At 33.1% G+C, this 18,503-nt stretch overlaps 1 protein-coding gene across 1 annotated transcript; it reads left to right on the forward strand.

Annotated features, from left to right (window-relative positions):
• On the forward strand, positions 1–10,486 carry LOC131843178 (zinc finger protein Elbow-like). Its single transcript, XM_059191791.1, has 2 exons — positions 1–273; positions 8,422–10,486. Exons 1-2 carry the CDS (start codon positions 214–216, stop codon positions 9,628–9,630), a joined length of 1,269 nt encoding a protein of 422 aa, XP_059047774.1. The 5' UTR covers positions 1–213; the 3' UTR covers positions 9,631–10,486.
• Positions 10,487–18,503: the final 8,017 nt, after the last annotated feature.

The raw sequence follows: 18,503 nt of genomic DNA on the forward strand, positions 1-18,503 counted from the left end.
CCACGAGTGACAAGGTGTTACGGAGGGGAGGGGGGAGCGGCACGTCACGAACGCCAGTCCACCGCCGGCAACCGTCTGTGACTTACGTCCTTCGAGCTGTCTACTGTGATCAGTGTCTTGTGAATGGGATGACGTGCTGACGAATACGATTTTGTGTTGTGCTGTGTGTGGATAATTGTTAAGCTGGAAAAAGATCAAGGATTGTGGAGCAATATGCTCACATCAAGCAATCAATATTTGAGGCCGGATTACCTGTCCCCGCTGCCTACAACTGTAAGTACCGTTTGTTTTTCTAAAGTCTAAAATATCAAATTGTCAAACAATATATTGAAAAACAAAGATACGGGAAATAACATTCATATACTGCAGACATATTTTAAATAATTAAGATGAATTCATAAAATACTAAATAAATAAAATAATTACGCTTGATTGTCTAACTTCTATAATATAATCAAATTGACAAAAAATATTGAAAAACAAGATACAAGAAATAATATTAACAAACTACAATCATTTTTTAAATAATTTTGGTGGATTAATAAAAAATATTAAATAAATAAAACGATAATTTTCGCGTTAGATTACAATGATTGTTTCATTGTAATGTAACGCGAAAATTATTGTTTTATTTATTTACTTAATCTTTTTTAATTTTATCTTTTTACTTAATTATTTCAAAAACACTTAAATATATCAATAGCCTAATAAATTAATTTATAAAAAAACATTTTGTTGAATAAAAAAATGAAAATAAACAAAGATTTTTTTTAGGTCAAACTTATTGCAAATTGCACAATTTGTAAATATGACCTATTCGAGCGTCGTAAAAAGCAATAAACTGGTAATTACGTTCCTTGAATTGTAAATTACATCGAAGTCATAAATTACACAGCAACGAATCTAAAGTTAATGCAAATAATCTGAAATAGTAATAAATAATAGTGAACTCGTACATTGTAATAAAAATCTGACATGTATAACAGATGTAAATACCGTAAAAATTAAATTGGTTGCAATATTAACTTCATCTATGTACTATATAGCGAAACATTCTCTTATTTGCAACATTTTTTTAAACTTTTCATTCAAATATCATAGTTATATTACACTTTTTTTTTCATATTCGTCCATCTCATTTTATAGGATGGAACAGGCAAAGATACTTAGACCGTACAGCCTAATTTACTTTTAAATTTCTTCAATATATTACATAAAAAAAAGTTTAAATGACAGAAATCATAAAACCTTTTTTATCTCTACATATTATAAAACAAAGTCGCTTCCGCTGTCTGTTCGCTTAGATCTTTTAAACTACTCAACGGATTTTAATACAGTTTTCAGTAATAGATACAGTCATTTAAGAGAAAGGTTTATATGTATAATATATACATCACAGAAAAGCCGAAAAAATAATAGATTTGTAATTTGATGTCGTAACATTGCACCCGTGCGGAGCCGGGACAGGTCGCTTGTTACTAAAAAAAATATATATTTTTTTATATCCCTTTTAACTATGTATTGAGCACCAGTGATTCACAAATTAACAGCAGTTCAAATCAACAAGTTCAAACATAACACATGCATTTTAGGTAATTAAGTAATGAAACCATCTTTCGGTGAACTTTCATAAATTATAAAAGTAAATAATTAGTATTAAATTAAAATATTATGCATTAAAAATATTGTTACAATAAGTAAGAACAAAGAAGCGACGGCAAGGTAAATAATTATAAGAGACGCGTGAGTAAATCAAATACAAAACTAAACTGTTGATTTTGTTTTCATTTGAAATGACAAATTGAGATAGTTTTTAATATTACATATTTATAATTCTTTAGAATCATTACTAACCAAGCTTAATATTGGAATCAAATCAAAATATCTTTATTCATGTAGGTCTATTACAGACTCTTATGATATATCAAATCTACCGTCAGTTCGAAATGATTTCGAGATGAGAAGAACTGACAAGAACTTGGCTCTTATTATTTTCAAATAATAATAATAGTAACAATATGTTAATTATTTGTAATAACTGAATTGTCTAATTGTAATATATGAATTGCAAATTTATTAGATGTAGATAGATAAATAATTTATTTATACTTTCAGAACACATACAACAAAATAATAATACTAAAATAGCTGTGTATTGTCCTTAAACAAACAAATAGGTATATATACTTTAAGAATATGGTATTTTTCTTATAATTCCTATAAGAAAAATACCATATTCTTCAAATAAACAATATCTTATCTTAATCTTAATAATATTATAAACACGAAAGTATGTAAGTATGGATGTTTGTTACTCTTTCACGCGAAAACTACTGATCGGATTTTGATGGAACTTTACAGTAATATAACTTATGCAGCAGAATAAGATATAGGCTATAGTTTATATGTGGTTGAAACCGCGGGCACAGCTAGTATATTATATGTAATTGAAAAAGAAGAGAGAAGAAACAATATATAAATTGTTTAATTTGTTTGAATCAACATAATGTACGCTTCCAAAACATAGCGCTACTGTTAAATTTCTTTGCAGTCCAAGACCAAACTTCTAGAAAATTCTAAAACAACTGAAAATGTATTGAAAGTTCTATACTTGCATCTAACTTCTAGAGAATTCCAAAACAGATGTATTGAAAGTTCTTTATTTGCCGTTGACTAAAAATAATTACTCGCCGATTATCCTGACTGACTGACTGATTCACATACAAACAGCTAAGTCTTGGATGCTGTACTTAACACATGTTTAATCTATGACATAAACATCCGTTACAGAAGGTTCAAATTTCAATCTTAACGACAATACTCGTGCAAATTCACGGACAATAGCTAGTATGTTATATAATACATAATTTAATTATGCTAGTTAACTCATGATGTACTTATATAGGGCAATGGTGTCTGAGATACAGGCTAGGTCTAGTTTAGACACTACGGCACTGAAAAAAAAAAAATATAGAGACATTCTTTGTAAATACATAGAAATAAAAATAATCTTCATTACAATAAACTGAACATAAGTACTTACTTTGATATATAATAATGGAATAGTTATATTTTTGAAGAATGAGCTAGAAGCTTACCTGTTGCGCATTTAAATAAAAGTTATTCTAAGTAAATGCACATTAACAAGGATTAGGCATGCGATTCAATATAGAAATAGTTATGCACTCAATCTTTGTTATTTTTTATACTACGATGATGGCAATCAAGAATGTTGTTGTGTAGCATGAAATATGAATTTTAATTATAATCAATGATACAATATGTAATATAAAAATATCTAGACCAATGCTAATAATCTTATGAATACAAATGTTTGTACCATGCAGGGAATCGAACCCGCGACCATCCGAAGTAAGGCTAGCTAAACCACTAAACCACAGGCCGTCGAATATTTTATTCGTAAATTATGATAGAATAGTAATTCCAACAACGGTACGTTCCAGCAATATGAGAATTAAAGTTAGATATATTTGCAATCTTGTTGGTTTGGTTACGAGTTAACCGCAACGTTTCAAGGGTTGTTTGGGGTTGTTCTGACAGAATACATTACCGATGGGGCTATCCCCAAGACTAATTAATAATGTTAAATGTCTTGAGACCGACAGTTGTTGACACGTGGTGCAACTTAGAATATATTTTATTGTAATATATCTATATTACATCTAAATAAAATTGGAGAGTCTGTTTGTAATATTGTAATAACCGTTTTTTATTACATGCATATCTACATAAATACGGTATATACAACAAAATAACATTTTTTACAATTCTTGTCTGTCTGTCTGTCTGTCTGTCTGTTTGTTCCGGTTAATCTCTGAAATGGCTGGATCGATTTAAACGGGACTTCTTTTGGCAGGTAGCTGATGTAATAAGGAGTAACTTAGGCTACTTTTATTTAAAAATAACTTTTATTTTAGAAAAATAAAAATAAAGTAAAATTCAGATGGGAAATACTTGATACAAGACCATCAGCCTTGCCTTTATCGCGGAACTACTAGATCGTCTTATCTAAACATACTCTTCTTTTATTCATATCATCTTTCACACAAATACTTGATACTAGCTATCAAATAAATATTTAGAATATACTTACTAATATTATAAACGCGAAAGCTTGTGAGTCTGGATAGATAGATGTTTGTTATTCTTTCACGCAAAAACTACTGAATGGATTTTGATGAAACTTCACAATAATATAGTTTATACATCTGAATAATACGTAGGCAATAATTTAAAGAGATATTATGTAAATTGGGTGAAATATAATGAGAAATATCATGTATGTATCAGCAGACGAAGTTGCGCGGGTCGGCTTGTATAATTTATATATTCATAAATTACAAAGATAACATTCCAATCCATCTGCTATTACTAGTATGTACTTTAGCGCGTTCTGTTTTTTATACTTTCATTTGAGACTGCGAATCACGTGATATAAAAAAAAATTCAAATGTGTTATAAAATATTTTCTTTGTAAAAAAGCTTACTTAAGTATTATAAAATTGAAGAATTTATAAATGATAATAATGTTTTTGTAGAAAATATTTAACTTAAAATTCATAGCGCTGACAATGTTATCTGATTGAACACAGATTAAGTGCGTAGCGGTTTTTATGTTGATTGTCGCATGCCTAATCCTTGTTGTTAATTAAATATAAGTAAATCAATATTTATTTAAAAGAGCAACACACAAGTTTCTTGCTTATTCTTCTTGTGATGAGTCTGCATTCCGAATGAGTGGTAGAGTAAAAAAAATGTGACTATTCAAAAGTGCTTATATTAAGTTTATTTGAATAAAGATTATTTCTATTTTTATTAAAATATATATTTTTTTATTGCACTTTGAAATACAGTGAATCAGAATGACTATTCAAAAGTGCTTCAATGTAAGTTTATTTGAATAGGTAAATGTATTTCTATTCTATTCTATTCTAAATAAATTATTTCAGTTAAATTGCTACTGCAATACTGCAATGGAATAAACCAGTAATCTGATTATCTCTTAACCCTTATTATTGTTTAAAAATTAAAATTTATATTAGAAAATATTGATCATACATAACAGAAACATTTGTGTCAATTCAAAGTGACTAAAGAATATTTAAATAGGATTTGTCAATAAATATCCACTAAGTACATTATAAATAAAAAGTTTGTTTGTCTGTCTATTTGTTAATTTTTCAAAATGGCTGAATATATATATATACATATATCATTATTGATATATACATATATCAATAATAGAAATAGAAATAATGTTTATTCAAATAAACTTAATATAAGCACTTTTGAATAGTCAAGTTTTTTTAATCTACCGCTCATTCGGAAAGCTGTCTCTTCACAAGAAGGACGAGCAAGAAACTTGCGTGTTGCTCTTTTAAATAATTTTATTATTACTTTACATTTTTAAGTTTAAGTGTGTGAATACAAACCACCAATTAGCACTAATTCAATTAAATACTCAAATAGAAAAAATATTGAATATATAACCAACTGGTTAAACAATTAATAAGAGGAAATCAGTCATAGTGATTAGAGCAGACCAGTCCCAGCAAGCAGCACCCGTTGACGAGTATGACGGATGAGCCAGCCATCACTGCGCTCGACCATATTTTATATTTAATTATGAATATTAAAAATAAAACTTATGTAACAGATAGCTTATCCTTACTTACATAATATTGCAAATGCAAAACTAACTCTGTCTGTATGTCGCGCTTTCACGCCAAAACTACTTAACCGATTTAAAGGAAATTTGGTATACAGATAGATTAGAAACTGAGAAAGGACATAGACTACTTTTTAATGCGAAGATAGGGTTGTAAATTCTTGAAAAGGGAGATGAAAGATTGTATGAAAGTTAGTCATTTTGTAAACTAGAATGCTGAAATGTTTTTCTTTGGTTTTATTGGGTTTTTTTTTTATGGATGATAATGGAATGGTGCACCCGCCTGCGCTAACGGTTTACGCTAGCGGGGCACCAGTGGAGGATGATAAGACGAGCATGAGGTCAGGTCAGTTAGCCCATCGTGACATTCACCATGAATTTATCACGATGATTTCCAGGGGGAACCGCGTGGAGGTCAACCTGACATGGTACATTGCTAGCAATAATCATAAGTCCACATTACTAACAATTCCCTTTCGGCTTTATTGGGTTAGGTCAATAAATATTTTACTTTAGTTAGATCTAGGTTAGATCAATGACAGCATCATTGATCACTATACACACGCGGACGAAGTCGCTGGCACAGCTAGTATCTTATAAATTTTAAAATCTAACGGTGGTAAATATAATAGTTTAATACGTAATATATTACATACTAGCTTTGCCCGCGGCTTCAGCCGCGTTAAATTTCAATAAAAATATAGTCTTATGTGTTATTCTGATGCACAAGCTATAATACTTTAAAGTTTCATAGAAATCCGTTCAGTACTTTTTGCGTGAAAGAGTAACAAACATCCATACATACAAACTTTCGCGTTTATAATACATACACTAATAGGATTTGTACGCTTGATATATCGGATTTTTCAGAACTAGCAAGAGCCATGTTTTCCAGAACATCTAGTACCCAACATTGTTCACAAATAAATTAAAATTATTATTACTACGATTATATATTATTACAATTTACATATAACAGACACTAATTAGCAATAAGAAACTTAAACTGTACTAAATATAAAGTTCAAAAACCATTAACAGAAGCGGAAATATATTCATTAAGGCTAGGAAACCTCGTGTTTGAGCACTTATTTGAACGAATGAAACTTTATAAACGATTCGAAAGTAAATAACAGTTGTTAACAAAGTGTGAGTATTGTACACATTTCATTGATTTTATTAACAATGCACTCTTGTTCCATTGTCAAAAAGGACTCATTGAAATCGGTCATAAATACGTAGTGAAAGTAAATCGTGATTAATTGAGAATAAATATTAATTAAATTAATTATTCTATATACTAACTATTACTCTATCTATAATACTAGATATTACTCGTGACGTCATTCGCGTGGAATTTAATTTTTATTTATAAAGCTAAATATAATTCTAAAATAAAAGTTAGTTATAACTAATTTTAAAAGGAGTTTAGTGGCAAGCTCAAAATTAATTTTTAGATTACAAACAAACACTAGTTTTATCTATAGTGTTTGTTCTCTAGTTTTATCTATAGTGTTTGTTCTCTATTATGTGCGCTTACATATTTTATTGAGCAACTGATTTCAATTCAGTATTCATCAATAGATAGAGTGATTTAAGAAAAAGGTTTATATGTGTAATACATGTGTATTATAGTATAGAACAATGATTCCCAAAGTGGTCTATATAGACCCCCAGGGGTCTATGACAAACTGCAAGGGGTCTACGACAGCGGTCATCTTGTTGTTTTTACTTTACGTTTATAACACTAAACTTTACTACTAGAAATTTACAAAATATCAATACCAGGTAAGAATGGGGGGTCTACTCAAAACCGAAAAATATGGCAAAGGGTCGACGACCAAAAAAGTTTGGGAACCTCTGATATAGAGGTCAAGCCACGAAATTCAAAGATATGTAATTTTTAACAAAGTACGAGGCCAGGATAGATCTCACCTCTTTTGTCTTAGAAGTCAACAATCAAGGCATATATCATAATATTGACTCTGCTATCATTTCACATTTGTTTTTGATGGTAATATATTCTTAATTTTTATAGTAAACAAAACACTTGTATAGAATAGGGTATAAATGTAATGCGTTTACAATTACATATTATATACGTAACATTACCCTCAAGAGAAAGCGAAAATAAATTGTTTTAATTAATATGTTTATCTACCTAATTACCAGTTTATACAAATTAGCAACAAAATTAAAAATATATCCATAAAATTAATTCAATTCATTTTGCATAATTAATTAATACACTTACTGAAATTAACATTAATTTTAATGACGGAAAAATCCCAAATAAAATGTACATAAATCGATATGAATTCAAATATATAAAAACTTCTTTTACATAAAATAACCTAAATAAATTAGCGGCAAATTGATATTAGTTGTTATGTCAAACATATTTCGTGACCATTCTAAAATAAGACCACATTATTTGTTTTAATAGTTTGCGGAATCGAAAAGCAGACTATAATTCTACAGTAATAAACGCGACGTGACAACATGCCGCAAATTCAGCAGCACAAATTGCCCTTTTCACTGCGAGATTACATCATGCGGGAGCCGAGTGAAATGTCAAGCGGGGCCGACGGCTGCCAGACGCGCGGATAATGGCGCGTCGGCCGCGTGATTGGACGCCCCCACGTCCCGCGCCCTCCCTGCGGTCCCTTTGTACACCCGTCACTTGCAACCTCGGCCCGACGTTTCATTTCATAAACCTCTCTTTGTTGCAGCTCGACGCGAAAAAGAGCCCGCTGGCACTACTGGCGCAGACTTGCAGCGCTATCGGCGCCGATTCTCCGAACCCGAAGCTGATATCCGCAGCGGAGAAAGCCAGCAAGAAGTACGACGAGAAAACGGTGTTACACATGACGGACAACAAACCCAGCTTCAAGCCTTACGAATCGTGCCTAACAGCGAGAGAAAAGACTAGAACACCAGAAGACAGAGCCTCGGTTGGCAATGCTCATTCGAAAACACCACTATCGTCTAAAGGAAGTGCATCGACCACTCCGGTTCAGGCTCGGTGTAGTAGTAATCAGAGTTCTTCATCACAAAGAACACCACCGCCGGCTCATCGGAAAACTCCGTCCGAAAAATCGGATGAACGATCCAGTCCGCTCCAAGACTCGCCTATTCCGGCTAAGTCGAACTCGGACTCCACCAGCAGTTCATCTGCCTCCAAGTTACCGTTCACACCCACCTCTCTATCAACCAGCGCCGACACCAAAGAACATTCGACCTTCAAACCAAACATACCAGTCACATCATCAGCTTTCCTCGGTGGTTTACCCCCTACAGGATTTCCTCTCCCGATGGACTTAATGACCAGTAGTTTGATGGCTGCTCAACACCATGCTCTCAAAAATGGATTAAATCCGTACCTTGCGTACGCAAGAATGAAAGCGCCAGGAAGTGATCTAGGTATTTGCAGAGATCCGTACTGCACTGGTTGTTCTCTAAGTTCACATTTGCTCAAATCTGCTGTATGTCCCGCTGGGTGTGCGCAGTGTGATCATGCCAAAACGCCTTTCACTATACCAACCGGACATCCGGCCGCAGCTGCGTATGCACATGCTCAATTGGCTGCTCTAGCGGCGGCATCACAGTTGCCATTCGTATGCAGTTGGATGGCAGGAGATTCAGCTTATTGTGGCAAAAGGTTCGCAACCTCAGAAGAGTTGCTTCAACATTTAAGATCTCACACGGCGAGCGGTGAATCCAGTCCCAGTTTGTCGATGCTGAGCGCAACGCATCCGTTGCTGCAGAGGACGTATCCAACGCCGCCTCTATCTCCTCTGACTCCGAGGTTCCATCCGTACAGTAAGCCGTCTCACTTAGTATCGTCTCCTCCGCTGCCCTTTCCACTACCGCCTCATCCGTCGCTAGCAGCGTACTTTCCCTCGTACCCGTTATTCGGGCCTCGGCCTCTTCACCCTTGAGGACCGTCGGCGCTCCACGCACAGAAAAAGGGGGGCGCCGAGAACTAACGCCCATGCCAAAAGGACTCTCGGAACCGGATAGTGTAAATATATGCTAGTTTAGTCCGGATTTCTAGTCGGCTCATATCATCGACGGACGTGTTAGCCCGGTGGGGCCGCGACAGCTGTGATCTCTCGTAAATAATGTTTAGTGCACTGAATAGCGTGAGCTCATCTTCAAGCTTGCCCGCCAATGCGGACTTTAATTTTCTAGTTAGACTAACGAAATTTTTATGTACCAAATCTATAGATTGTAATTTAAATCGTGTTTAATTTAAGTTGTTGCAGTTAGAAAGGATTGTTAAATTGTGTTTGTATTCTTTAATCGAAATATTGTGCGATAATTTGATTCATCGGCGTTACATATCTGTGTAATTTATATAAATCTAGAAGCTATATATTGTATGACTGAAGACGATATTCACATAGTGTACTCATTGAATTAATTCAAATAGCTGTATTACCGCAACGTTATTCATTTTAATTACTCATTGTATTTTCAACGTTGTATAGCAAATTCTTTTTATAGCCACTGTTTAAGATCTTCAACGAATCTCATGTTTTTATGTTTCGTAATTAAAATAGTATTTCTTGCTAAACATACACTCTGTTGTGTTGTAAACGAATAAATCACTATAATAATGTACACACAAACACTGAATAATGTTACATAAAAGATAAAATGTGAGTAAAGCATAATATACGCATATTGCATGTAATTAAATGAATGAACACTTAATAAATTATCTGCAATTGATACCTGTTGACATAAAAATGTTGTTATAAAGGACATAAAATGAAATAATATACGTAAATATTTAATTTCAATTCTCTATCTTTCATTTCATTTCCTGTTACAACAAACCGACCAAATGTTTGGTTTGAACTATAAAGGTAACTTGTAGAAACATGTTTATTAACACGTAACATGGTAGTCTTTGGAACAAGTGCATGTACCTCAGTCTCAGATATTTCACCAAGTAGTTTGCTTTGTAAACTATGTTTCATCATAACTAAGGCTCACTGGACACTGCAACCTGAATAAGCACAAGGCGAAATTAGGTCATAGTTTAACATCAATCTGCAGATTTTTTCTTTTTCTCAAGCAAAAGAGGAAACACCACTACACAACCTATGTGGTTGTAACCTACACATGCATACACAAAATATCTCCCTTGACAAGTATACACTATATCCTGAAGAGATAAAAACCATCGCTCCTAAGATTATCCTTCAATTCTTGTCTCTGACGGGTCTAGGTAGCACACTTTGAATAAGGGTGAGCAATAGATACAGGTCGCAGTGTTACAGGTCTTAGCACCTGACAATAGCCCAAACCTCCAATAAAAAAGCTGTGTTTAGGTTGATGTGAGATAAAGTGAAATTACAGGATAAGATGCACGACATCTGATTCATATGGAATGGAAACATGATGTAGAGTTACCATCTTACCACTAGGTGGTCAGCTTGTTTCCCATTTGAATTACATAAAAAAACGTCATAGCAAATAACTTTCAAACGAGTTTACCCGTGATCATGGTGGTTGAAACACTACCGAAATATCGGGAACTCAGCAAATAAATATAAAACGTGGTAAGATCCCGTGATTTTTACTAATTATACGTATAACTTTCAAACAGGTTATAAAACAAGAAACATCTTAATTTTAAACCTAATCATTATTACATAGTATAAAACAGCTACTCGCCTCGGCTTCGCCCGGGTGTACATGTATTATATATAAAAACCTTCCTCTTGAATCACTATCTATTAAAAAAACCGCTTCAAAATCCGTTGCGTAGTTTCCAAGATTTAAGCATACGTAGGGACAGACAACGGCAGCGACTGTTTTATACTATGTAATGATTAATTTACTTGTTTAATATAAATGCGAGAATAATTAATATTGTCAGTACTATACAACAATAGTAGTCACGATTACTGTTATTAATGATACATTGATACTGTTACATCAAAGTTAACTAAAAGTGGGTCAATATGATCACATAATTATCTGACAACCATAATTAACAACATAGTATGTAGCATTATATAATTTATCATAGTACATAATCTGAAGCCGTATAACTTCTGGTCTATGAGTAAGGTTGCCAATTCTCGATTACAACTTATCAGGACGTCCATCTGATTGTAATCAGTTACCATAGACAAAAGATACCGACCCTTATGAAACCATAATATACCTTTCTTGGACAACCCTATGCTGTAGGCTCTAGAAAACCTCAGCAGTTCAGCAGGTAGTTCATTCCACCAGTACAATCTAAGTGAACACGGGATGAAGCTGTTCTGAGCCCGCACTGTCCGAGACCACTTGAGTTCTTGCGTGTGGGGATGAATTCCTTGTCGATGGTGAGTAGTGCGATGGTAAAAGGTTTCATGTCGAACAATCTCATGAGCGTTTGACTATATTGAGTAGGTAGAACCCAACTCGAGAGACACACAACCAAACAAGAATAAAAATATATTTGAAACATTTGTTTGGCCTTTGTTCCTATTTTTTATCGATTAAATTCCGAAATAATAAATAACTCTGGACAATTAACACAGCGCCATCTAGTCGCACGGTATACAGAGCTAGTGTTCTGGGTACTAGACAACTGATATAAATACTTAGCTTTTTTTGTAAATACCTACATAATATACACAGAAAACATCCAGACCGATACAAACCATTCATACTCATGAATACAAATGTTCGTAATGTGCAAGAAATCGAACCCGCGACCATCGGAAGAAAAGCCGTGTCCTATACCGCTAGACCACCGAGGCCGGCGGAAAAATCATCAGAATTGGCCAACCTAGCTATGAGTCAAGCGTGCGCGGTAATTAGGTCCAACGCTGCTTCCACAATAATAAATTATGAGCAATTTATATGTCCGTCTGTCGCCATACATCACGCAGTGCAGTACATTTACTAGCGATGAAATATTATGAGCAATGGTCGGGTAAAACCACCATTTGCTGACACCTACGTGTGTATATTCTTAATTCCGTTATTTACGGTTATTGTAGTGATGTCGTGAGATGCAATTACGATTTATATTGTTGTTAGCGATCGTAAATTATAGGATTGAATTATCTGATATACGTTAATAACAACGATTAAGTGATTGAGCTATTCAGAGAGCATTTTTTAATATTTGACGACCTCGGTGGTCTAGCGGTCTAGCACACCGCTTTACGACCGATGGTCGCGGATTTGATTCCTCGCACGGCACAAACATTTGTATTCATGAGTATGATTGTTTGTATCGGTCTGGGTGTTTACTATATATAATATGTATGTATTTACAAAAAAAAATATCTATGTATTTGTATCAGTTTACTTTAACAGAGCTTATTTTATGGATAATTGATATAAATACGACAGTATTTTTATACAAACAATCGTAATCATGAATACAAATATTACCGTGCGAGGAATCAAACCCGCGACTAACGGAATTATGCTAAACCACTAGACCACCGAGTACAATATACATTTATAAATAAAAGTGGAATGTCTGTAATATTGAAGTAATCATTTTTACTACATGCATATGAATATAAAAACGTAATACACCAAAATAACAATATTTACCATTTTTGTCTGTCTGTTTGTTCCGGCTCTGAAAGGACCAATTTTGACGGGACTTTCTTTGGCGGGAATCTGATGTAATAAGGGGAAACTTAGGCTACATTTATTTTAGTAAAATAAAGTTAAATTCCACGGGGACGAAGTCGCGGGAACAGCTAGTCTAAAAAATATTAAGTTCAACGTCTTAGATCAACGTTTATCTAAAAATATTATATATGTTTTGCTACTGACAGGATTCATGGATATCGGTTCTCTGCAAATATTTGACGATAAAATACGTTTTTATGACTCAAGACTTTATAACTCTGTAAACAACGAATGAATATGTTTCCCCGAAATTGCAGAGGTATAATATTTTTTTGTATTTTGTTGTCTAGTGAAGATTTTCTTTGAATAGAAATAATCTTTATATTTTATTTAATAATATATAATATTAAATAACTGTATAGCAACCCTAACTTTGTTTATAATCTGTGTCAATGTTACAGATAAATAATTTCTGTCGGACACAGATATATAATAAATAATAATTTATTTTTCAAATAACATGGTCCATTTTATTAGTAACAATTTAATAATATAACTTCTCCTATGCAAGTAGTCTATATATATATATATACCTCAAAGGTGACTGACATAGTGATCTATCAACGCACAGCCCAAACCACTGGCCGGATCGGGCTGAAATTTGGCATGCAAGTAGATGTTATGAAGGAGGCATCCGCTAAGAAACAGATTAATATATAATGAAAATACTTTGTCAATTTATTTTTCATAAAAACTATGACCCTAAGAAAGGATTTTATTAGTTAAATTAATAATATAGCCGCGGGCAAAAGCTATAGAATATAAGATAAAAATACAAACAAAAACAAAATATTATATATATATATATACTTTTTTTTTTTATTCTCTCCCTTGTGAAAAAGTCTTTGTACTGTGTGACATGTGTTTTTTTCAATTAAATATATCTGTACGTATATATTATCTTATTTTAAAACTGCTAACTATAACAAACATAAACCTTTTTATATACATTTTGTTGTGTAATTAATATTTTCTTTGAATTGAAATAATCTTTATTCAAAATAAATCCAAATTTACCTTTCGATTGTTATCTGTTGATTAATTGAGACCAATTACAGGACCCCAGATGGGGGTTCAAAAAATAGATCCTCCAAGAATATCTGTGGTGCAGCCAATAATTTTTGAAAGTGATTGCATCCATATGTATATAAATATATATATATATTGTTCAATAATTTCATTCCCAGATGCGAAGACAGGCACTTTTGAACGTCATATAGTTTGGATTCTAAGACTCATTCAGAATGCAAACTCATCACAAGAAGAACAAGATTATATATATATATATATATTTTTTAATTTTGGGTAAATACAAAATACCAAATAGCAATGTTGACACAATAAATAAATAGTTTAATGAGTAACAAAATAAATCATTCATAGATATCAGAGCAAACTAGGAACTGGCCTTATCAAGTCCAGTCTCAGTCCCAGACTATCAATTGAAACTAAGAAAACTAGAAATATCATAGCTTCTCGAAAGTTCGTTTACCTTTATAACCTATATTTCGGTTTAGAAATTGCTGACAAGAATTTATGAGGCTTGCCAATAATTCATGAAATCATCATAAATCTTGATATAATTGTGGGTATTATGTATCGTAAATTAATTCGTGTACGTTAGTTGCTCAACGTTTCATTGTTGCATATCATGCAATAGTCTGGAGTTCTGACGACGAGAATTAGAACAGGTACCCTACGGTTTATAGGAAAACGTTATTGGGACTACATTTAAATCCTTACTTCCTTACTGAAGCGGAGGTATCTAATGTGTCTGATGAGTGAGAGGTGCTGAGGGTTTTAATGAGGAAAATACGAAGATAAAATAAAATGCGACTACATACTACATGGCAACGATACATAATAGAAAGTAACAATAAATAATTTATTTATTATCAACGAGTTCGCTACACTTACTAATGTTATAAATGCGAAAATAACTATGTATGACTGTCTGTCTCGCTTTCACTCCAAAACTACTAAACTGATTTGAATGAAATTTGTTACTCAGATAGTCTAGATCCTGGGAAAGGACGTAGACTACTTTTTAATGATAAAAAGGGTAGTAAGGGGTTATAGGTTAGATATGACTTTATTTGATCGACGTCACTATTCCACGCGGACGAAGTCGCGGTCACGGCTAGACGATTTTTTGACAACAAAATGTTCACATTTTTTGATAAACAACATATAAAATGTACAGTCAACTCGAAAATATTATTATCAATTGAGATAAAAACAATATAATACCAAAACATCTTATTTCTTACAAAGATCAAGACTGATCGATGATCATGAGTATGTATCTCAATAACAATTGCAATACTATGAAATTTTTGTCACCCAATTAATAAGCTCTCTTGCAAAAAATGATGGCAGGTATTTTTTTTTTACAATTTGATTTTTTAAAATTGGTGAAAATATTTCAACTCCATTAAATAGTTTCTTCCGTATAGCACGGATGGACATTTTATTATTAAAAAAACCTAAAAGTATGTACTACTTGCTTAGACCTTATACAACCTTCCAAACAAGTTTTACTGTAGCCTAATGAAATAGAGACTTCCATATCATGATATTTTATTATTTTACAATCTTCAAAAAGCCCATTTCCTTAATCTTTTTAATACTTAACACGTTTATTTATGGGTGTTAAACATAGTAACATAAAGTGTATTGAAATTGCACCTAACCAGTCATTCACCAGACGTCGTTTACGTGCCAGCGCTGATAACGACCGTTCAAAGCGGCCGCCTCTTTGATCTCGCCGCCGGCCGCCATGACACCGCGACCGTCGGCAAAAAATGACATTTCAGTGTAAAGTTACGGATTGTAACAATATTGATAATTTATTTATTTTTGTAAATACATGTAATACTGTCTGTATTTTCTGTAATTCAAACAATCATACCCATGAATACAAAAAATTGTATCGAGGAATCGAACCCGCGACCATCGGAAGTAAAGCGGTGTACTAAACCGCTAGACCATCAGCCGTCGATAATTATGCAGTTATGGGATTTACGTGTCGAGAAAGTTAAGCAAATGTCATTTTTTGACATTTGGGATTTTGTTCACGGGAAGTTAAAACTGTAATGTGCTGTGGTGTATTTTCCATTCATCACAGTTAAATGACCATTTCGAGGGTGACTGTCGAATCTAGAAAGGGGTCATCCATTAATCACGTGTGGCTTGAAAGGTGGGTTGTTCATAAAAATCACGAAATATCACAAGGGGGATGGGGGTCCAGTAATACATCACGTGTATTTATTTTATGCCAATCAAAAACAATCTGCGACCTTTCTGATACACATTTTTATCATGGTCCTTAATTTCAGAATAGAATAATATTATACTTTATACCTGTATTTGAAGATAATATTAAAATAATATTCTTTGTAGGTACTAAAAATACATGTGATGTTGAGTGAGGTCAATCCGAAGCTCACCGGGGAGGCATTAGGGTCTGGAGGTAGTTTTAAACCAATGTATTATGGAGGAGGAACAGTCGGGGGGTTAAAAAATGCTTAAAAAAAGATCACGTAATTAATGGACGGCCCCAAACAGGACCATTAGAAAGTGTTTTTTTAAATGATGATATGTATACGTTTAGCTGGAAGATGATACGATGAGATTAAACGCGTCGAGCAAGTCTTTTCTAGAATATAACAGAAAATCAGCGCTGGCACATACATAGCTTATGTTTCCAGCATACTTGAGTTGTGGTCTACATTGACTCTATTCTGTAATATGTTTAAAATGTTGGTTGTATTATTTTTTTGTTCTTATTATTGTTGTTTAGTCAATGAAATTTAATTCTTCATCACGAGGCCTGTGCTGCTATTGCAATTATAAAATGACTTTCTCCAAAGTCTCCCATAGGTAAGTAAACTTCATTTATACACATCCAATTACCGTAATCTACCATTCTACCATCCGATCTGTTAAATTTCTACCATTTACCACGAACAAGTTAATTCATACCAACCGGCCGCTTGACGAATTCATTCGCCCCGACAAATTAACGCGTGACTTCATTCAGTTAAAGTCTTGGTTCTACGATTTGCTCGTTAACCGATAAGAGCGGAGTTAAAATATACCGTTATAATAACATTTTATGTAGAACTGTGGTAATATAAACTTTATTGTTCTTTTATGTGAGTGTTTTGTAAGTATTGTTTTGAATAAAAGGCTACAATTTTAATTAGAATTATTAATGTAGGCAGTTAGTAAAATATAGAAATATACGAAATTAAGGTAGTTGGTGTGTTCATGACAGAAGAAACGGAGACTAATAAGAGAGTTTATACAGTACGATGAAATATATAAAAACGGTAAACGGTATAATCTATACCTCTATACATGTAAATAAAATTGGAGTGTCTGTTTGTAATATTGAAATAACCGTTTTTACTACATGCATATGAATATACATATAAATATGGTATAATATATATGTATATACTAGCTGTCCAAGCAAATGTTGTTTTGCCTTAAATTAAAAAAAAATTTAGGGGTGGACGACCCCTAACATTTAGGGGGATGAAAAATAGATGTTGGCCGATTCTCAGACCTACTCAATACGCTCACAAAATTTCATGAGAATCGGTCAAGCCGTTTCGGAGGAGTATGGGAACGAAAACGGTGACACGAGAATTTTATATATAAATATGGTACACACGCCAAAATAACATTTTTTACAATTCTTGTCTGTCTGTCAGTCTGTTTGTTCCGGTTAATCTCTGAAATGGCTGGATCGATTTTAACGGGACTTCTTTTGGCAGGTGATGTAATAAAGAGTAACTCAGGCTACTTTTATTTTAGAAAAATAAAGTTAAATTCCACGCGGACAAAGTCACGGGTACAGCTAGTATAATAATAAGAACCTTGGACAACTCACATAGCGTCATCTAGTCCCAAGCTAAACAGAGCTGTGTTATGGGTACTAGTGAATTGATATATATTAGATAAATTATTTTCCTAATTAGGTAGGTATTATTGCTTGTAGCGGTTTACTCAGACCGTTTTTACTATTGTACTAGTTAGACGGATAAATAATTCATTTGTTTGTTTATTGGAAAAGGTCTGACTTAAAATATAGATTAGATTACACTTTAGCGCAGGTAAATAGAATAGAAATAATCTTTAT

This window comes from Achroia grisella, unplaced genomic scaffold (assembly GCF_030625045.1).
Source record: "Achroia grisella isolate CSIRO2021 unplaced genomic scaffold, CSIRO_AGI_Agris_v1 utg283, whole genome shotgun sequence".
In the NCBI taxonomy this organism is placed as follows: domain Eukaryota; kingdom Metazoa; phylum Arthropoda; class Insecta; order Lepidoptera; family Pyralidae; genus Achroia; species Achroia grisella.